This window comes from Panthera pardus, unplaced genomic scaffold (assembly GCF_024362965.1).
Source record: "Panthera pardus isolate Hobbes unplaced genomic scaffold, ASM2436296v1 HiC_scaffold_11, whole genome shotgun sequence".
NCBI classification, from domain to species: Eukaryota; Metazoa; Chordata; class Mammalia; order Carnivora; family Felidae; genus Panthera; species Panthera pardus.
The window spans coordinates 44,908,277-44,929,545 of NW_026526666.1; the positions used below are offsets into that span (position 1 = coordinate 44,908,277).

General features: G+C 36.8%; 1 protein-coding gene across 3 annotated transcripts in view; it reads right to left on the minus strand.

Moving 5' to 3' along the window:
• The window catches only part of TNNI3K (TNNI3 interacting kinase), a 292,685-nt gene that overhangs the window by 154,115 nt on the left and 117,301 nt on the right, over positions 1–21,269 (minus strand). For all 3 annotated transcript variants that reach the window (XM_019448877.2, XM_019448876.2, XM_019448878.2), the window contains 6 exons: positions 20,275–20,361; positions 19,127–19,183; positions 18,064–18,156; positions 17,922–17,979; positions 17,601–17,795; positions 16,751–16,855 (listed from right to left, as the gene is read on the minus strand). In XM_019448877.2, coding sequence (XP_019304422.1) covers positions 16,751–16,855; positions 17,601–17,795; positions 17,922–17,979; positions 18,064–18,156; positions 19,127–19,183; positions 20,275–20,361 — 595 coding nt within the window. The remainder of the gene's footprint in view (positions 1–16,750; positions 16,856–17,600; positions 17,796–17,921; positions 17,980–18,063; positions 18,157–19,126; positions 19,184–20,274; positions 20,362–21,269) is intronic.

The window sequence follows — 21,269 nt, forward strand, 5'->3', positions numbered from 1 at the left end:
TCTCAACAATAGCCAAATTATGGAAAGAGCCTAAATGTCCATCAACTGATGAATGGATAAAGAAATTGTGGTTTATATACACAATGGAATACTACGTGGCAATGAGAAAAAATGAAATATGGCCTTTTGTAGCAACATGGATGGAACTGGAGAGTGTGATGCTAAGTGAAATAAGCCATACAGAGAAAGACAGATACCATATGGTTTCACTCTTATGTGGATCCTGAGAAACATAACAGAAACCCATGGGGGAGGGGAAGGAAAAAAAAAAAAAAAGAGGTTAGAGTGGGAGAGAGCCAAAGCATAAGAGACTGTTAAAAACTGAGAACAAACTGAGGGTTGATGGGGGGTGGGAGGGAGGGCAGGGTGGGAGGGAGGGGAGGGTGGGTGATGGGTATTGAGGAGGGCACCTTTTGGGATGAGCACTGGGTGTTGTATGGAAACCAATTTGACAGTAAATTTCATATATTAAAAAAAATAAATAAATAAATAAATTATGACTTACAAAAAAAAAAAAAATACTAACGTTTGCAGACAGCCAACTTAACCTCAGTACAATACAGATTTGTATTCAGTGATGTCATCTGAGTAAACCTTTTTTCTTCCAGTTCAGCTATGTTGATTCTTCTCCTTTAGCTGGAATTGGTTTCGATATCCTCAAGCGAGATTATTTGGCAGATGATTATTTCTCCTTTTTAAGGTTTTCAAAAGAACAATACCTTTCATTCATGATTAGAAAGGCGCCAATTCGTATTACTTTATATATTTCTTTTTAAAGATTTCATTTTTTATATTTACCATTTGTATTAGACAAATTCCTTGTATCCACATTGGAAGAAAGAACTCGTCCATTTAAAGACAGCAATTCAATGAGTTTTAACAGATGTATACTCCTGTGAAACTACCGTCTCAATCAAGATACAAACCATTTGTGTCACCCCAGTAGGATTCTTAACCACCCTTTCAGTTCATTCCTCCTAGTCCAGCCCTAGGAAACCACTGATCTGCTTAAAATGTTTATTTATTTATTTTGAGAGAGAGAGTGAGGGAGAGAGAGAATCCCAAGTAGGCTCTGTGCTGTCAATGCAGAGCCTGCCATGGGGCTCTAACCAATGAACTAGAATCAAGAACTGGGCGCTTAACCGACTGAACCACCCAGGTGCCCTATGATCTGCTTGTTGATGCCAGAGATTAGTCTCCATTTTTTAAAATTGTACAAAATTAGATCTTATGGTATATATTCTTTTATGTGTGCTTTATTTGACATGGCGTAAGTTGAATATAGACAGAGAATGCTGACCATATTTGAATAAATGGTTGGGATAATTCCAATCAATTAGGGAGTGAACAGTAACTGAGAAGTGAAAAGGATGACTTAGGTATTTGTGTTAAAGAAACCAAAGAAAAATTTAAAAAAATATATAAATAGGAGACATAATATATTTGTGCTGTTGAAACCACAAAAAATATTTTAAAAAAGGAATATAAATTCTTGCCAGAGAGTAACTTCTGGGTCAGCTAAAAATTAAAACTTTTCCATTAAGGCATACAATAATCACTGTATTTAAGAAGCTGAGCATCAACATAAAGCAAAATTGTGAAATGATTAATTTAGACATAAAAATATAACAAGTTCAAGAAATGTCGCCACTGGTTTTTCAGGTTCACCTGAATCTGATTTTAGCTCCCACATACTCTTTTCAGAGGATATTTAAATAATTTGACTGTGACAAGCCAAACAGTTTTGAGACCTCATTGAAAGTCAAATGAAAACATTAATCAAATGCAAAAATATTCTAGTCAGGCACAGAAATGCTGCAGGTTAGAAAATAAAAATGTTGCCTGTGAGAAGGAAAATCAATCAATTCAGAAAAAGCAGGTATTGGTTCGAATCTACATAGTCAGTAGTGACTAGAAATCACTAGAATTTCAGAGGATTATATTTTTTCTAAAGAATCATCAGATAGTCTTGGGCTATGTCTACATTGCAAAATCAGTTTGTTTGGCTAACTTTTCACCTGAGTAAATTAGAAAATCACAGCAGTCAAACAACTGATCATATCTTTTTTTCTCACTGTCTTCACTGTGTTTTTGGACAGGCTTTAGTGACCAGCATACAAATAATTATAGCACAAAACAGCTAGGTAAGTGACTTGTGGAATAGCAGTCTTAACTGAGTAAAAGAATAACTTTCATATTATTAAATGCCACTAAATTGTTTAATATTAAGTGAAAACAACCTTTTAATTTCAGCTATGAATTCATAATCTATGCCTTCCTTGGTGAGGCAATCTAACAAATATTGCTTTGCTATTCAATCAGAGTTACTCCTGGTTTGTGATTAAATGGCTATATATCCCTATGTTTTGGATAACTATAGATACAGGTGACTATATAGTATAAGTAATGACCTTAGTCTGTCACTTACCATCTGTATCACAATTTCTTTGTCTCTTTAAGCCCTTTTTTTCTTTATCTGTTCATTTTTTTATTTAATTTTTTAAGTGTTTGTTTATTTTTGAAAGAGAGAGACAGAGTGCAAGCTGGAGAAGGACAGACAGAAAGGGAGACACAGAATCTGAAGCTGGCTCCAGGCTCTGAGCTGTCAACACAGAGCCCAATGGGGGGTTCGAACTCACAAACCACAAGATCATCACCTGAGCTGAAGTCAGACACTTAACTGACTGGGCCATTCAGGCTCCCCAGTCTTTATCTGTTTAAAAAAGACATTTTACACTGCAGTGCCTGGGTGACTCAGTCGGTTAAGCATCAGACTTCGGCTCTGGTCTGCTCTCAGCACAGAGCTGGGTTTGGATCCTTTGTCTCCTTCTCTCTCTGCCCTTCCCCCACTTGCATGCGTACTCTCTCTTTCTCTCTCTCTCAAAAATAAATAAATCAACTTTAAAAAAGATACAGAGTTATGAGTATTTAATAAACTAATACCTATGAAACACTGAGAGCAATGCCTGGCACAAAGAAATTGTGCCATTAATGATATTTTCATATTCCTTGAAATGCTATTAATTAATCCTTGACCAGCATGGGAACAGAGCATACAACCTCACAGAATGATTAGAACTCTTTAATCCTGGAGGGATGGTCTTTGTATCAATTATATTTTAAGCCTTGTATGTGATGAACTGTATTCTCAGTCACTAAACCCTTATTTAATGGCTTTAACAACCTACAGAAAGTTAGTGAAAAGCAATGCCTGGTGCCATAGATGAAACAGTGTTAGAGCATTGATGATGTCTGGCTTCTTTTCTCTGGGGAGGGAAAGTGAACTTTTATTAGGATCAAATGGTACAAAATCCACAGCCCCAGTCCTAATTAAGCCTCATGTGTAGTAGGGAATACATGCAAATATATGACCAATTTCCATAGAGTGCTATCCTGAGATAAGCAAGAGTAGGGTAAGCTGTGGGAATATATGAGTAGGCTTCCTGGAGGAGGGAATAGAAATTACTTAGAAGAAAAGTGATACTGGAGGAAGAGAGAGAAGGAGCAACGAGGGGAAGTAGGGAAGGAGGTAGGGCAGGGGTGGATGCTTCCATCAGAGCAAACAGTATGTGTTAAAGCCTATTATTTTTTTAAATTTACTTTTTTAGGGGGCGCCTGGATGGCTTAGTCAGTTGAGCGTCTGACTTCAGCTCAGGTCATGATCTCACAGCTCATGAGTTTGAGCCCCGCGTCAGGGTCTGTGCTGATAGCTTGGAGCCTGGAGCCTGCTTCAGATTCTGCGTCTCCCTCTCTCTCTATCCCTAACCCACTCACATTCTATCTCTGTCTCTCTCAAAAATAAATAAACATTAAAAAAAAATTTAAAAATTAACTTTTCAGATGGAGACTACAGATGCAATTCAACTGACAAAGACAAAAAAAAAAAAAAGATTAAAAAACCCCTCAAGCTTTGTTTTCTGTCTACTGCTTACAGTGCTAGAGAACAAGCTTGGCAAATAACAGCTCTTTAGCCTCATATTTAAGAACCAAAAAGAAGAAACTTTGTCAAACCCAGAAGAGGTTAATAACAGTTCAATGCTAAAATATCTGTCCTTAAGGCCAACCATATCTCAATAGAAGGATACTCAGAGTATCTTTCTCATTCTTTGTACTAAATGGAAAAAAAAAATTAAAGAAAGAGAAAGAATTAGAAGAAGCATGTAATCAATCCTTTCCTTTACAAATCCCAGCAATTCAGGAGACTGCCAGCAGCTAAGTCTTTCAGGGACCACAGACAGGAAAAAGCCTATTAAAATGTGCCCCATTCCCAAAGAAAGGGTCACTCAAGATCCTCAGACCCTTAACTCTGAATAGACTTAATGAAAGCCAACTGCTATTTTAAGAATTTAGAAGGGGATTTCCCTCCCCAAAGAAAAGAAGCCAGACATCATCAATGCTCTAACACTGTTTCATCTATGGCACCAGGCATTGCTTTTCACTAACTTTCTGTAGGTTGTTAAAGCCATTAAATAAGGGTTTAGTGACTGAGAATACAGTTCATCACATACAAGGCTTAAAATATAATTGATACAAAGACCATCCCTCCAGGATTAAAGAGTTCTAATCATTCTGTGAGGTTGTATGCTCTGTTCCCATGCTGGTCAAGGTAATACTAAGCCTTTCTGAAGAGGAGTATGTTGTTCTCCACACCAGTTAGTAACCACAACAGTTTTCAACTTCAGTTGGAAGAAGATAATCCAATTACCTTACAAATAGTACAGATCCAGTAGCTGGATACAAAATGAGTTTTACTCTAAGACTTTCTGGCAACCCAGTTTCATGTGATTAATAAAAATGATATATGGGTTTCTCTTGTAGAACCTTTCTCTAGAGTTCTTCATGTAACATTGTCCTGACACCCCTATTAATTGCAAGGATATCTCTGTGGACAGGTACACATTAGACATCATTATCATCTGCAAATGAGAAACTTGAGGCAGAAAGAAGTCAAGTGACATGACAACAGTGTCACAATAAGAATAGGAATAGAAATGAGAAAAATGATTGTCTCCTGTGAATCAAGAAAGATATGATGGGATGAATCCTTCCTTTTCTCTATTGAAGGAAGGGCAGAACAACATTTTCACTGCTAATTTTGAAAACATTCTGTCCTTTTCTTACAGAGCTCTTTGTAATGAACAGGAAAATTGCTGAATAGAGTCATTAGGTGAACTCACTGGGCATAGAGAAGAAAAGCTACCTAACACTACATGGATGCTCCACAAATCCTCTACCAAACCAGAACTTCTCCTACTTGACTTTTTTGCTTGGCATGATCTCTGGGATGTGCCTTGGATGAAGCTTCCCCTTCTCTGCCATTATATTCACCAACAAATGATTGTTGAGTCATCGAATGGCTGGTGTTTAAATTGTATGCTTAAATTTTGTGAATGAGGTATAGGAAGAAGATTTACCAGGAAGGGTCTTGGATAATTAAATAACCCCCTCCAACCTTTAGCTGTTCTGTTCCAGACCTGCATCTGCCTAAGGGGAGTGTCAGAATCCCTGTTGCAAATCTGAACCATGCAGTGATACAGGATTAGAATTCCCTGGTCCTTCTTCATATATAGTAAGAGATCTACAGTCAAACCCATCCAGTTATCTCCTAGATCTTAATGACAAGAAGAAATTAGCCATCTGAGATATTATAATCAAAGTTTATAGTGATACAATCAAAGGGAGAGACAGGCCTTTAAGAACATTTAATTCAGTAAATAAACTTCACCATCAAGAATATTAAGTAGTGAAAATACGTTTTCAGAAAAATAAAGAAGAAAAATAATGATAATAATAGCTCATGTATTTTCTCATTTAAACTCAATACAATATACATTATTATTACCACCTCATAAATTAGAAAACTGGTTTTTACACAAATTGTCCAAGGACACAGATGAGGTGTTACAGAGGTGGTATTTGAACCTGCACCGTCTGGCTCCATAGCCTGTACTCTCAATTGGTTCATCCTATAGCCTTCCAGTAGGGTGGGAAACCATACCAACATAGATTCCCAGAAATGGGAATACTGACATTATCTGAAAAGTTGCTTCCTCCCAAGAGTGACAGGGAAAATTTTGAAATAAAAATTGTTAAACAAGACAAGGAAATTTACAATTACCTGAATCTCTTTTTCAAGGCAAAATACAATGTATAGCTATTGGAAATTCAATCAATGGGAAAAGAAATACCCACCTATTAAGATTGTTTCTGCTTTATTAGCTAGAAATTCTGGCTCTGGGTCCCTAGTCAGGTTGCACTCAATTAAATTCCAGGATCTTAAAAACACAACAACGTAAATGAATCTCAGCAAGCAAGGGTTGAAAATGATGAACTGAGAAATGCACAGATAACCACAAGGCAGCATTAATATCATTATTGAAAGGTTAGCTGCTCAGGAAATCGACAAGGTGCCAAGAGGGCACTCACAGTGCCTCCCAAGAAATGAGAGCAGAGAAGAAACGAGGCTGAACAGAGCAAAGCCTTTGTTGACATTTTCAAAAGCTGACTTTATACAGGCCGTATCCCTGAAGAATGGAAAATGGCAATATAAGGAACCAGTAACACTAGAAAATTGCAGGCCAGTAAGTTCACCACCAGTCACAGGGAAGCATTTGAAAGGTTTTAGAGGATCAAGAGGGGGTATCACCTCTACTCTTCCAAGGTCAGCCCTGGGCTGAGAGAAGGTAACACTGTTACAGGAAAAGCACTCCTGTCTCCCTGACTTTGGGAATTCTCAGGGAATAGCTGTGTTGTATTATGGAAAGAGGCAACAGAATGGATGACTTCATCACAAAATGCTCAGGAATAAGAAATCCTGAGGCCAGGTTCCAGAGTGATTCAAAAGTGAATTCTGGCATCACAGAATTCCTGTTTTCAGTCAAACCCTTTCTGTGTTGTTATACATACAGATACATTTGTTTTGTACACACACAATCTTGTGTAGTGTTTCAGATGGCATATGGTGGCTTAGAACCCATCTCTATAATGTAAATGTGAGATTCAGCGATTTATCTGACTGGGACCATTGAGGCCAAGATTCTGATGAAAGCCAGCGAGAGATGACAGGTTTGACTAGGTTTGTGTGAACAATATGATAGTGTGAACAGAATGGATGAGTTTTCCTTTGACTTAAATATACCGTTTTAATTTAAAGGGAGTGTGTGTCTAAGGGAATTTACTTAATGGGGTGTTAAGTAAGAGCACTATTTTTAGAATTAGTGGATGTAGCCAAAATTAAATGAGACGTTCTAATGGAGGCAGCTGAGAAAGGAAGAACATTTTAACTGGCCCTGGGAGGGAACTTTAGCTATTTCCATTGGAGTACAAAGAGAGGACAACTCAGGACTAAAGGACATTCTAGAAGTGGAGCAGGAGAGACGGAGGGGCCTGCTATTTTAATTCAGAATGAGGAACCTGAACCAAAATGAAATGTGATAGGAATGTTTGGGACACTGCCTCTGGGAACCGTGGCAATCAGGTGAGGAGGCAGGGATGGATCTACATTCAGAGGAGATGAGGACAAGTTGGATTGTGAAATTTCTATTTAAATAATAGGTAGGAACTTGAGAGTCCGAGGGAACTCTCTGGAAGTTTGTGTAGCTGAGGACAGGCAGATTGACTTTAAATGGAGACTGAGCATGTCAGAAATGGAAATTATGACTGAACATCAACACCTGAATGGAGTTCATAAACACCATTAGAGTAATTTGTAGAATTAAATAGTTAAGGAATGCTTTCTGCTGGATATGGTACAATAAGGTTCTCTGGATAGAGTGATGATAGTCCTTCTGTGTTTTAATTTTCACTCTTAAAGGAAAATGTGTGTGCATGTTTTAATTGACACAGAGCACATGGAATTTACTTCTGTTTTCAATTTGTATAGTCTATTCTATACTATTGTATCTCATTACAGTACATGTTTTGCTCTCGAACCATGTTTTGATTCAGGGACATATGTCTCCACACTCCCAAAGCTATTCTCATATCTTCAACGTAACCAACAAAAGTAAGTGAAAAGAACTGTTTCAAAATTAACTCATACGTAATATGCTTTATTAAATAGCTTTTGGTATATTTCCTGATTAGTGGTATTAGTTTATAAATTGTGTAATTGTATTCATAAAAAATATTTAGCATGCAATTAACATTATATTAGTGCAATTGATTCATGCAAATCTAGACCAGGCTTCTCAATTATTATCTTTACCTAAAATCTAGTAACCCTAGTAAAAATTATTATCACTAGTGCAAATAGGGCGAAGGTAGCACGGACTATGGGCTGCCCATGAAAATTCATTCCCTCTTCTTCTGGACACATAAGTAAGACATGGCCATGTGACTGAGCTCTAGCCAATGAGATGTAACTCAAAGTGATGCATGACACTGCAATGCCTGGCCTGTAAAACATTTCATGCGTGTCTCACATACCCTTGTTTCATTTTTGCTCACATGAATGGAGATGACCTCAAAGGAGACTCTGGAAGCCACATGTTTAAAATGGGTCTTACTTTCTTACACCATTCACAAAAACAAACTCAAAATGGATAAAGGACCTGAATGTGAGACAGGAAACCATCAAAACCCTAGAGGAGAAAGCAGGGAAAAACCTCTCTGACCTCAGCCGTAGCAATCTCTTACTTGACACATCCCCAAAGGCAAGGGAATTAAAAGCAAAAATGAACTATTGGGACCTCATGAAGATAAAAAGCTTCTGCACAGCAAAGGAAACAATCAACAAAACTAAAAGGCAACCAACGGAATGGGAAAAGATATTTGCAAATGACATATCGGACAAAGGGCTAGTATCCAAAATCTATAAAGAGCTCACCAAACTCCACACCTGAAAAACAAATAATCCAGTGCATAAATGGGCAGAAAACATGAATAAACACTTCTCTAAAGAAGACATCCAGATGGCCAACAGGCACATCAAAAGATAATCAACGTCGCTCCTCATCAGGGAAATACAAACCAAAACCACACTCAGATATCACCTCACGCCAGTCAGAGTGGCTAAAATGAACAAAACAGGAGACTATAGATGCTGGAGAGGATGTGGAGAAACGGGAACCCTCTTGCACTGTTGGTGGGAATGCAAACTGGTGCAGCTACTCTGGAAAACAGTGTGGAGGTTCCTCAAAAAATTAAAAATAGACCTACCCTGTGACCCAGCAGTAGCACTGCTAGGAATTTACCCAAGAGATACAGGAGGAGTGATGCATAGGGGCACTTGTACCCCAATGTTTATAGCAGCACTCTCAACAATAGCTAAATTATGGAAAGAACCTAAATGTCCATCAACTGACGAATGGATAAAGAAATTGTGGTTTATATACACAATGGAATACTATGTGGCAATGAGAAAGAATGAAATATGGCCTTTTGTAGCAACGTGGATGGAACTGGAGAGTGTTATGCTAAGTGAAATAAGTCATACAGAGAAGGACAGATTCCATATGTTTTCACTCCTATGTGGATCCTGAGAAACTTAACAGAAGACCATGGGGGAGGGGAAGGGAAAAAAAATGGTTAGAGAGGGAGGGAGCCAAAACATAAGAGACTCCTAAAAACTGAGAACAAACTGAGGGTTCATGGGGGGTGGGAGAGAGGGGTGGGTGGGTGATGGGTATTGGGAAGGGCACCTGTTGGGATGAGCACTGGGTGTTGTATGGAAACCAATTTGACAATAAATTTCATATTAAAAAGATAAAAAAAAATGAAAAATAAAAAACAAATAAAAAAATGGGTCTTGAGTGACTTCATGGAAAGGTGCCACACCAACAACCTATTTATTCACATAATCAAGATACACATTTCTATTGTTTTGGGACCATTATCCATTTTTTTTTAGTCTATTATTGTAGCAGATAATACAATAACAAATTCAGATTTCATCTTAGAAAACTGAATAGTTTAGTGTCTTTTTTCCCCTATTACTCAAAGCAGTAATGAAATGCACAGAGATTGCTTTAAAAATTAATCTGGAAATCTGAACTCACATTATATTTTTGGACAAAAACATTTCAGAACTACTGGCACCTCTTTAACCCTGAGGCCCTAAGTTCTAAGGCATCCATTGTAGGTAATGAATACATTTCTCTTCTATGTATCTCGAATGGTATAGCTATGTCTCATCCTTGGGAGAATTAAGAAAATTGTCCCTCAAATCATTTCCATAGGGCTTAATTCATTCAGGATTCCAGTTGAGAAAGGCTGGAAGCCTTACAAAAACATGCAAATGTGTATGCTTATATGTGTATTGATACATAATACACAGACACAATTTATATGAGTCTTTATCCTTCTATATGTGTATTGATTTATTATATATAGTTCTGTATTCTTCCAGAGTTTATAGTCTTGAATACCCATATCACCTGTGTGTACTGCAATTGTCCAATATTGAAACTTATACTTCTGTTTTGGCTGGCTTTGAAGATTCTACACTCCTGGGAACTTTTTAGTATTAACCACAAATTAGAAATTAGATGTTCCAGAGTACCTTAAGTATATATAGCACAACTCCTATGGAAACTGCTGGGTCTTGGGATCTACTCTATGTTGTAGGTATCATGGGCCTTTGGACTCAGTCTTTTGCATTCATTATTAAATAGATGAATGAATGAATGAATGAATGAATGAATGATTATACTGTACTTTGGGCAATTATTCTCAAAACATTTAGAATTCTACTATGAATTAATTCCTCAATATTCCCACTCCACTCTGGCAGCAGAGAAGGGTGAGACTGTATGGCAAATGGTTAGTGTAATTGCCATGAGACTTGAAGGTTGTTCTCAAAGGTTGAATCACCAGGGGTGCTCTATAAAAATATGGTAACTGGGCCCCACCTCTGGAAATTCTGATGAAAGAAGCATCAGGTTTTTGTTTTTTTTTTTTAAAGTTCTCCCAAAGTTTCTAATGTGCAGCTGGGGTTGAGAAAACTGTTAGGACAATATTTCCCCTTCTTGTTTGATCATAAGAATTAGCTGGTAATCTTGTTTAAAAGTATGGATTCTTAGGCCCATTTTAGGACATTCTCAATCTGTGCCTTTAAAGGAGGAGTCTTTGAATTTTTGTTTTTTAATTTTTTTAAATGTTTTAATTTATTTTGAGAGGCAGAGCACAAGTGGGGGAGGGGCAGAGAGAGGGAGACCCAGAATCCAAAGCAGGCTCCAGGCTCTGAGCTGTCAGCACAGAGTCGGATGTAAGGCTCAAACTCATGAATCGCAAGATCATGACCCCAGCCGAAGTCGGACACTTAACCGACTGAGCCACCCAGGCACCCCTTGTTTTTTTTATGAGGGTCCCAGATGATGCTTATGATAGGGAAATTTGGGAAAATACTTCATTAGCTTCTAAGCTCTTCTAGAAAAAAAATGCTAAGGGCTATCATTCTCAGCTGTATCCCTTGGCATAGCACAGATTCTGGTTCATATTAAGCACTCAAGTATTCATATTAATTAATTCATTCATTCCACTTTGAAAGTGGAAATGGATGAGAAAATTTTGACAAAATTTAAAATGTCACTGTGACTGGTTTAATACTAGAGAATTACAAAGAGTTATGAAGGATTTCATGAGTTTCAGTGGATTCTCTTTCATGATCTACTATAATTATTGCACTGTAATCAATTGGTTTGCATTTAGAACTTCAGAATTCTTTGCAAGGTAATATTTGCCAGTGAATATTAAACTCTACATAACCACTTATTGGGAAAGTCACCAGGGAAAGGCATAGCTGAGAGTAGACTATAAGAACTAAGGAATACCACTGTACCCAACAGTTCAGTAGTTAGAAGAAACTGTTAACAATTCGTTTATTTGTACTTGACTGAGTTTTTTTCAATGCAAGGCTCTTATATGTGTATTCAATTGAAAGGCATATCCACACATCAGCTTAAAAACAATTATTAAACATTTTTTACTAATAATTTTTTCTCTCATGCTTTTTGAAACCTTCACAAATTTAGTTAAATGTGATCTTCAAAATTAACCTTCTTTTAGCCTTTACCAGCTTTGTCAGTTTATAGTATCTGTCATTTGTCATGAGTAAGTTGGCTGTTTTTAAATTGTCATTATTTTCCTTTATTGATACCCAAATAAGCTGACACTCAAAAATCAATAGTAGTCTTTCTCAGATGTAGACCTACACCCCCAACTAATTACTTGTGTTACATAAAAAGAAATATTGATATGTATGAGAATACTGTAGAGTATTTTCCATCTTCTACATATAAGGGAACAAGTGAAGGGTTAATAGCAATAGCAAATGTCATTTGTATAGTGCTTCACAGTTTACAAAATGCTTTGATATACATATCTCATGGGAGTACAATGGCCGCTCTATGATGGAAGTATCACTATTTCATTGCATACAGTGTTGTTATATATACTTATACAGGGGAAAAGACCATTCATTTGATCCATATATGTTTGCAATGATATTTTGGTTTCAATGTCAAACAATTTGGAAAATGTACTTTTCCAAGGAAACACAGAGAGCTGTTTGTATTCAGTAAAAAGCCTCAAAGCCGTTAGCTGTAAACCGTGTTTTGTAAGCTCCAATGCTACAAAATGAATGTATAAATTGGGCCAAGTATAAGTTGGTAAGTTGGTAGGTAGTGGGGTCTACAACAAATTGTTAAGTGCATTCCTGTCTAAAGCTATATACATTTAAAAAACATTTAAGGGTGCCTGGGTGGCTCAGTTGGTTAAGCGTCTGACTTCGGCTCAGGTCATGATCTCGGTTTGTGAGTTCGAGCCCCACTTCAGGCTCTGTACTGATAGCTCATAGTGTGGAGCCTGTTTCAGATTCTGTGTCTGTCTGTCTCTCTCTCTCTGCCCCTCCCTTGCTCGGGCTCTTTCTCTCTTTTTCTCTCAAAAATGAATAAATATTAAAAATTTTTAAAAAATATTTAAACACTATAGACCAAAGGAAACATATTATATAGATTTTCTGTTCCACACGAAAAGAACATGGGTTGTAAAAGAAGAAATAAAGCAGGGACACAGAAACACAAGGAGATGATATGAGAAATTATTTGGGTCACAGGAAACACAAAAAGCAAAGTTGGTAAATGCTGATGATGCTTATTTAGTACCATCAACCTCTGTCTATCTCTCTGTTCTGACTTGGTTTTGTTGTTGTTCTTGGGACAGCATAATATAATGTTAAAAATACTGTATGTTATGGATGTCACCTTGGAATTAGTTTCCTTATCAGTAAAGTGGAGATAATAATAGGTATGTTATAGAATTGTCTTGAGATTAACTGAGCATACATGACTTCCTTTCACATTGTGAGTGGTAAATAAATGGTGGGTATTATCATCATTCTAATCATCATCATTGGAAAGAACCACTTCCTTACTCATTCCTACAACTTCTCCTTAGTACATACTTAAAGATCAAAATTAACTTCCAGACCTGTATGGTGAGAAGCTTGCCAAAGGAAAGGCAGAGTTCCTTCCTCTCACTCATATAAATCAACAACCACAAAACCAAAGACAGAAGTGTCCCCTCTCTGTAAGCTGATCAATAAGCTCAAACAGCCTCTTTACTTTGCACCATAAAAAAGTATTGGGAAAATTAGACTACCTAAAAGTAGCCATACTTGTACCAACTATGCCATTGCTTCCTGAAACGCTATTCACCAAAACGCCCCTAGAACTTGGTTCAGTTAAAAACTCATTGATTGAACATCTCTGTGATAAAGAGAAAAGGATCTTTGCTCTTGAAGCCCTGACACACCCAGATTAGTGGGAAAAAGAAAAATGTAAACAGGTCATTTCAATACAAAAACTCAAACATGTCCGAGTTCCTCACTCTGATGGGCATCTTTCCTTTTACCTCTTTCAGTGGGACTTCAGAAGCATTGTAGACATGCAAGGGTTAGTATGCTGTGAGAACACTGAGGGAAGATACACGCCTATTCTTCAAAGTCCAGCTTTAGCCCTACATCCTCCAGGAAGCTTTCCACTCTACTTTGATCTTTGACTTACTCGAAATCCTTTGATTTCCAGTAAAATTGCCACTTAATCATTTTGGTTCCTAGTAATTTTATACCTTACATGGGAAATAAATTGTTTCCTGGGCACGTGTTCTATGTACCCAACCATACTGTAGTAAGCCCTCTAAGCAGAAAGACTTATACTCTTTTGAGCAATATACAGTGTTATATCTGCATTAATCTGAAAAACTGAATGTTTTATTGTTGGCAGATTAAGATTAGTAAAAACTAGTTCACAAATAATAAATGCAATAGTTTAGGACTCTATTATATTGGGTGCACCTATGAAACAGTGTTTTATAAAATTTGAAGACTTTTTGGTATGATTTAAAGCATTTGAATTATTAGAAACAGAAAAATTGTAAATATAAACATATCTGTTACACAGTAAATGTTCTATTTCTACTTTTAATCATCATTTATATTTTTGGTCCTGCTTTACAACCTGGTGGTAACAACTTGCATTTACTCACAGGGCAACAGAATACACATTCAATTGCCCCATAATTGAAGAGTTACAGCTAGACAAAACTTTCGATGATCACTCATTTGTTTTAATACCACATCCAAAATGGTTGTGATGATAAGATAACACTCCTAAAACTCACAAATCATCAGTTTATATTATGCTAACTTATCACTTAAATCTATTTCCTAAATATTTTTACTGAAACTCAAAGAAAAAAATATTTATTAACATAAATGTTTTTAAAAGAGAGGTAAAAAAAAAAACCCAAAAACCTAATAACAACAAAGAAATGACCTTTGTATGAAAACTAATCATTTTAAATGGATTAAATCTCACACACATTTACTTCTAATATCTAAGATTCACTCTCATATCTAATTTATTTTATCTCCCCTATCCTTAATATGTCCTCCCTTTCATTTCCACTGCCACTAGTAAAATTCTGCTTTTCATTACTTCTCAGTTAGATTACTGCAACAACTGCTTCATCAGTTTCTTGACTTTCCCATCAAGTTGATCTTTTCCAATGATGCTAGATTAATTATTGCATAACACAGTTCCAAACTTCTGATTCCTAGCTCAACCATTTGCACTGCCTACTTTCTTACAGAACAAAGTCTAAACTACCTAAAGTCTAGGATTCACTGATTTCTGTGCTATTGTTCCAATTTATCTTCCTGAATTTCTTTCCCAATCATATGCTTCCTACATTACACATATTACATACATTCATAGACACTTCATCCACTAAAGATAAACTACTCATTGTTCCTGTATATGCCTTTAACATTCTAATCTCTATTTTCTTAATGTTTTCTCTAAGCCTAGTCTACTCTCCCAAATTCTACCCATCCTTTGGAGCCAAGTTCAAATGTCCCTTCTTTCATGAAGATGTTTCTAAATTCCTCAGAAGTAGTTAATATTCTTCTTTCTGAAATTTTATCGAATTTTAAAATGTCTCTCTTATGGAACTTGTTACTTTATACCTAAAACATACTAGGTAAGTGTTTCTCTGCTTTACTAAAACTGTGAAAAGCCCTTGAGAATGGATTGTATGGCAGCTTCACATCATAAGCTCTAATGGGCCAAGTATAAAGGCTTCAAACATAGTAGATCCCCAAATAGTTGTTGAACAAAAGGCTGAATGGAGTGATTACTTTTTAGTAGTCTCAGAATTGTGGACTTTATACAAAAGATTATGTATGGGATCTATATGAATGTTATTGATAATCATTCAATGAAAACTATTGCCTTTGAATAATCTGACTCGTTTCATAAACTAGATCAGTGGTTGTCCAGCTCTTCTCCACAGCTCTTTTGGGACTCCACAGACGTGGCCTGGGGATCTCCCTCCTGGGCAGTAGAAAATGGTAAGTGAACAGATTTCTGTACTCTGCATTCTGCCTTCAACTAAAGCTGCTACATTTTGTATATTGGCCTTCTTGTAAGACTTTGCTTAGAAAGCTTTCACTGTTTAAAAAGTTTTTTTGAGGGGTGTCTGGGTGGCTCAGTCGGTTGAGCGACCGACTTTGGCTCAGGTCCTGATCTCACGGTTTGTGAGTTCGAGCCTCGTGTTGGGCTCTGTGCTGACAGCTCAGAGCCTGGAGCCTGCTTCTGATTCTGTGTCTCCCTCTCTCTCTGCCCCGCCCCACTCATGCTCTGTCTCTCTCTGTCTCAGAAATAAGTAAATATTAAAAAAAATTTTTTTTATAGTTTTTTTGAAATCCCTTGGGGTTTTACCCCTAGAATACTATAATTCCGTATTTGTTTCAAGTCTCTGACCCACACAAAAATAACTTCACATGAAAACTAGGTAAATGAGCTGCTGTGTTTTTGGCTGAATTTACTATTAGAAAAATACCAGAATGGTAGCACAAAAGTAGGTAATTTAAATCAGGACCTCTTATAATACCTGACTTTGTATGAGACCTGCTATAATAGTCTTTGACCTAAATTTTTGATCTGACTTTATTGACTTGAGAACAAGCTAGCTGGTGAATCTTACAGACATCATTCTCTTTGTGGCCATTTCTCATAGATTTGAAAGATCCCTGAGAGGCAGTTATATAGCTTTCTATTTCTGTAAAAGACAATGACAAAACTTTCTATCACCTAGCCTTAAAGTAAGTAGCCTTTCCCCTTACCCACAAAGAAGAAAACTGATTTGCACTGTATCTTCACATATCTTCAGTGAAGAGACACTTAAATCTGTCTTAAACTCCCAGTTAGTTACACAATCCTATGTTCATTATTTGAGGTGGGGGGAATACCTGTTTAAGTCACGGTGTATAATTGGCTGTGTCAGGTTGTGAAGGTACTCCATACCTTTGGCAACATCTACTGCAATAATTAATTTAGACTGCAAATCAAGAATCCTAGAATTTAAAAAAAAAGATTTAGTGAGAATGAAATGGTCAAAGCCAATAACAGATCTTTCTAAAAGAAATCAATGGTGTGTGTGTGATTTGTTATTCTGTGTATCTTTCAGCCTTTTTTGCTTTATTGAAGATTAAGCTAAAAATTCAAAAAAATCTGGAAAAATAGGTTTCCACATCAGAAAATGCTTAATTCTAAATCAGTTTAGATATCAACTCCACATATTTAAAATATTTTACTTGAGTTTATAATATTTATAATATTATACTTAATTTTTTATAATAATATAAAATTGATTCTATTTTAATAACTGAGAGAAACCACACTCTGATTATTGTATGCATATATCTAGGAAGTAAATTAGAATTGATTGTGCAGGGCTATTCTTTTTTAACTTTAAAGCATAAATGCTTGGACCCCTGATAATTATTTTATTCTGAGCTTACATATATCTGCTTTATTGGTATGTCATATTAACTTAATTAGTGTAAGCTTCAGTTGCTAATTTAAATTCCTTGGATTTGTTATCTTCAACTGAATTCCTGTTAAGAAAGTACAGAAATATTTCTATTCATTAAAACATAATTCTTGGGCATAAATTATTAGCCATCTTTAAAATGCTACCTTTCCTAGCATTCAGAGATGTCAGAAGGTAAAGGGTCACCCAAGCAGAAAGTCTCTGAGGTGTTGCAAGGATAATTCCAATGACACTTAAAAGGATAAGTCAGAACAAGAGAACCATACCTCTTCTGTTCATGAAGGAGGGAGAATAGAGAACCCCCTGATATGTACTGGGTGACAATGGCGAACTGGCTGGGATCATTCAAGCAAGCACCCACAAACTGAATTACACATGGATGATTGAGCCGGCAGAGAATGGACACCTCTCGGCAAAACATATCCACGTCTGATTTGGAGCAGTAGGTGTTGGCTCGGTAACTGCAAATGGCAGGAGTGGGGAATCCTCAGTCAACAGATGGATCAAAACAAGGGGCTTGCCATGCATATGCTTCTTAAAGTTCACAACTCCAGTCTGATACTAAATTTTCTCATTTGCTCGCTTACCGTTTTATAGCCACTATTTTATTTCTGCACCGTCCTTTATATACTTTCCCAAAAGAACCTAAAATTGTTTAAGAGAAATGAATAAACACATATTATCTTGAGCTCTTGAAACTAACAGCAGACTAGTGTTTTCTTAGGTTACCTGAGCCGATAATCTCATGGAACTCAATTTCTGAGAGTTGAAGATGGAAATGTGAGGGTAATCCAGCCCTTAGGAGGAGGACATCTGCCTTCTCTGCAAATAGGAATTGTTATTTTCTTTTTTAAGATTAAAAAGCACACATGGATGTGTCCACATGATTTACATACATGCTTTACTTAACGAAAAATGTCATTCCCCAGTAACATCTAATTTTCCAAATACAGTTGACTCTTTGGAGATACTAAAACCTTATCACAAATGATCCCTATTCCCGGCATTAAAGTCATGTTAGTTTTCTGTCTCTGTTCTCTGACCTTTGTTATCAGGGCTAAGGGTTTATTCCTAATCTGATCAATAACTGGCTTGTCTGCCTGACATGGCAACCCCGGAGTACAGTTCGTATCACATCATGATAAGGAGTTTTATCTGGTCAACCCCAGAAGCCTACCACAGTAGGCTTAGCCAAATATCCATCAGCTAAATCTCAAAGGGATGCCAGTTAGATGTCAAAAAATAAGTATGTGAATCATTCAGAGGAAACATCCCAAACCAAAGATAATTTTTTAAAAAAACTTCAAATTCTAGTTACATATAAATTTATAGTTGAATTATATATTTTAAAAATTTTCCTGATTCAATGCTATTTATTTCTATGTGCAGCATCCACACAAGAATTTTCCAAGGTATTACTTATTTGGGGTCTTTTGAAAAATAACTTCTTTGTTCAAATTTATTTTCCTATGGCAAACCTATTCCCAATTCTCCTCAAAGATATTAACATTGGTAATTTAGATTTCATTGAAAGTACAAATGTCTTTAAGAACTTGATCTTTCTTTAATACTTAAGAAATTCTCACTGTTATACCTTCATGAAGCAAGATGCCATATGAAAAATAGTACAGAGGTAAGATTAACTGTGGGAAGAATGGCTTGTTGGTAATATTATTTATGCATGCAAAATAGTCATCATGTATAATATGTGAAACAAAATAGAAAGTTATTATATGTAAGCCAATTGTTATCCTGAGTGATAAAGTGTAACAATTGTCCCATATTGAAATACCTTTTGTCATGCTTTTAATCTTCCCCAAGGGAGATGGAAGAGACACATAGGAGCCATCTAGAAATCAAATTAGATTATAGAATTGAAGGTAGCCATCATTTTTTTCTACACAAACATTAAACATTATAAAAAGAAGCAGGTGACAAAAGAAATTTGCTAAGAAAACCAAGTGAGAATATAGCTTTAACCCAGGTCTTTCTCTGTATACTGAAACTGCACAGTGAGTGTTTATTTAGAGAGAACACAAAAAGATTAAAAACAAAAAAAACAAGGTCTAGCAGACTCCAACAGATTTAATTTGTGTCTGGGTATGATATTCTCTGGCCTGCCTTAATAGATTACTAAAATGGAACATGACTGCTCTCAGCTCACCCAGGCCTTCCTAGTCATGCATAAGCCTCATAGAAACCCAGTCCAGGGAATGTTAGTTAAACCTGAAGGAACTGCAGATTGGTAAATTAGAAAAACAGCTTAAATGAAGGCTTCCTTCTCATTTTAAGTATATTTATTTTGAGAGAAGGAGAGAGCGTGAGTGCGGCAGGGGCAGAGAGAGAGGGAGAATCTCAAGCAGGCCCTACACCATCAGCATAGAGCCAGATGCTGGGCTTGATCTCACAAACCATGAAATCATAACCTGAGCCAAAAATCAAGACTTGGATTCTCAACCAACTGAACCACCCAGGTGCCCCAAGTGAAGGCTTCTTTATTTTCAGCCTCACCCAGACATAAGTTTTCTTAAAATAAAGCTAATCTGACATGCCCTCCTCTCTAACCCCAGAATATAATAGTAATAGAAACAAATGAAATAAGACATACAGAGAAAGACAGATACCATATGTTTTCACTCTTATGTGGATCCTGAGAAACTTAACAGAAGACCATGGGGAAGGGGAAGGAAAGAAAAAAGAGGTTAGAGAGGGAGGGAGCGAAACCATAAGAGACTCTTAAAAACTGAGAATGAACTGAGGGTTGATGGGGGGTTGGAGGGAGGGGGGGGTGGGTGATGGGTATTGAGGAGGGCACCTGTTGGGATGAGCACCGGGTGTTGTATGGAAACCAATTTGACAATAAATTTCATTAAAAAAAAAAAGGTTTACCTTTGGGCACAATATTGTACTAACAACAAAAACTGAGTAAGAAAGTGATACCTCCTCCAGGCTGAGAATATTCATTACAGGGCAATTCATCCTGCGGTCTCTTATAATGCTTCAGGAGTGTGACAATCGGATCATGTCCTTCATGAAAAGACAAAAAGGACAAAGAGTCTTAACTTCTGTTTGATTTATTCAGCTCACCATATAACTCAAAAGTGACTAGAGACAGCTTGAAGCACAGGCTCTATCTTAAGAGATAATATACTGCAATAGGAATGTAGTACTTTCATTCATTCAGTCAGTCAAAATAATTCACTGAGACTCTACTACATGTGAGACTCTATGTTAAGCACTATACTGGGTGGGGGATATACAAAGAACAGTGACTCTGGTCCTATCCCCAAGAAGCTTAGTGTAGTTGAATAATGATGAGAATTTTTAAATGAGGAAATATGAGGTGCTAAGGGCACCATTAAAAGGGTGAAAAGCACATATGGTAACCAGGAAAGAGGGATGAGTTTGCTTTGATTGAACATTACATTTCATTGGCAACTGCAGTATATAACATGGCCCTAAGATAATTTACATAGGTTTTTGTGACAGGAGACAGCTGGCTGGCTTGCTATCAATATTTGTACTCCCCATTCATGTAGTGATTTTGTCACTGGGAATGGCTGTCCACCCCGGGAGGTCAGTGCCCTGTCATCCCTGCATCTAGTTATGGCCTTGAGAGAAATTCTCACCAAGGGAACATGAGCAAAAGTGATGCTGCTTCCAACTCTGGGCTTTTAGAAAAAGACCTTCTCTACTCTTCCTATCTGCTGGCTGGATGCAGATGGTTGGGAGATGGGAGATGGAAGAAAGCCATCTACTGACCAGAAATGCCCACACTAGACTTTTACGCAACCGAGAAATAAATTTCTACTACATAACACCACCAAAATTAGGCAGGGGGGGTGTTATTAATTGTAATAGGTACTTATTGTGTAAGATAAAAAATGCTAAATGCTCCTCTGAGTAGACCAATGATTTTAAATAGAACTAAACTT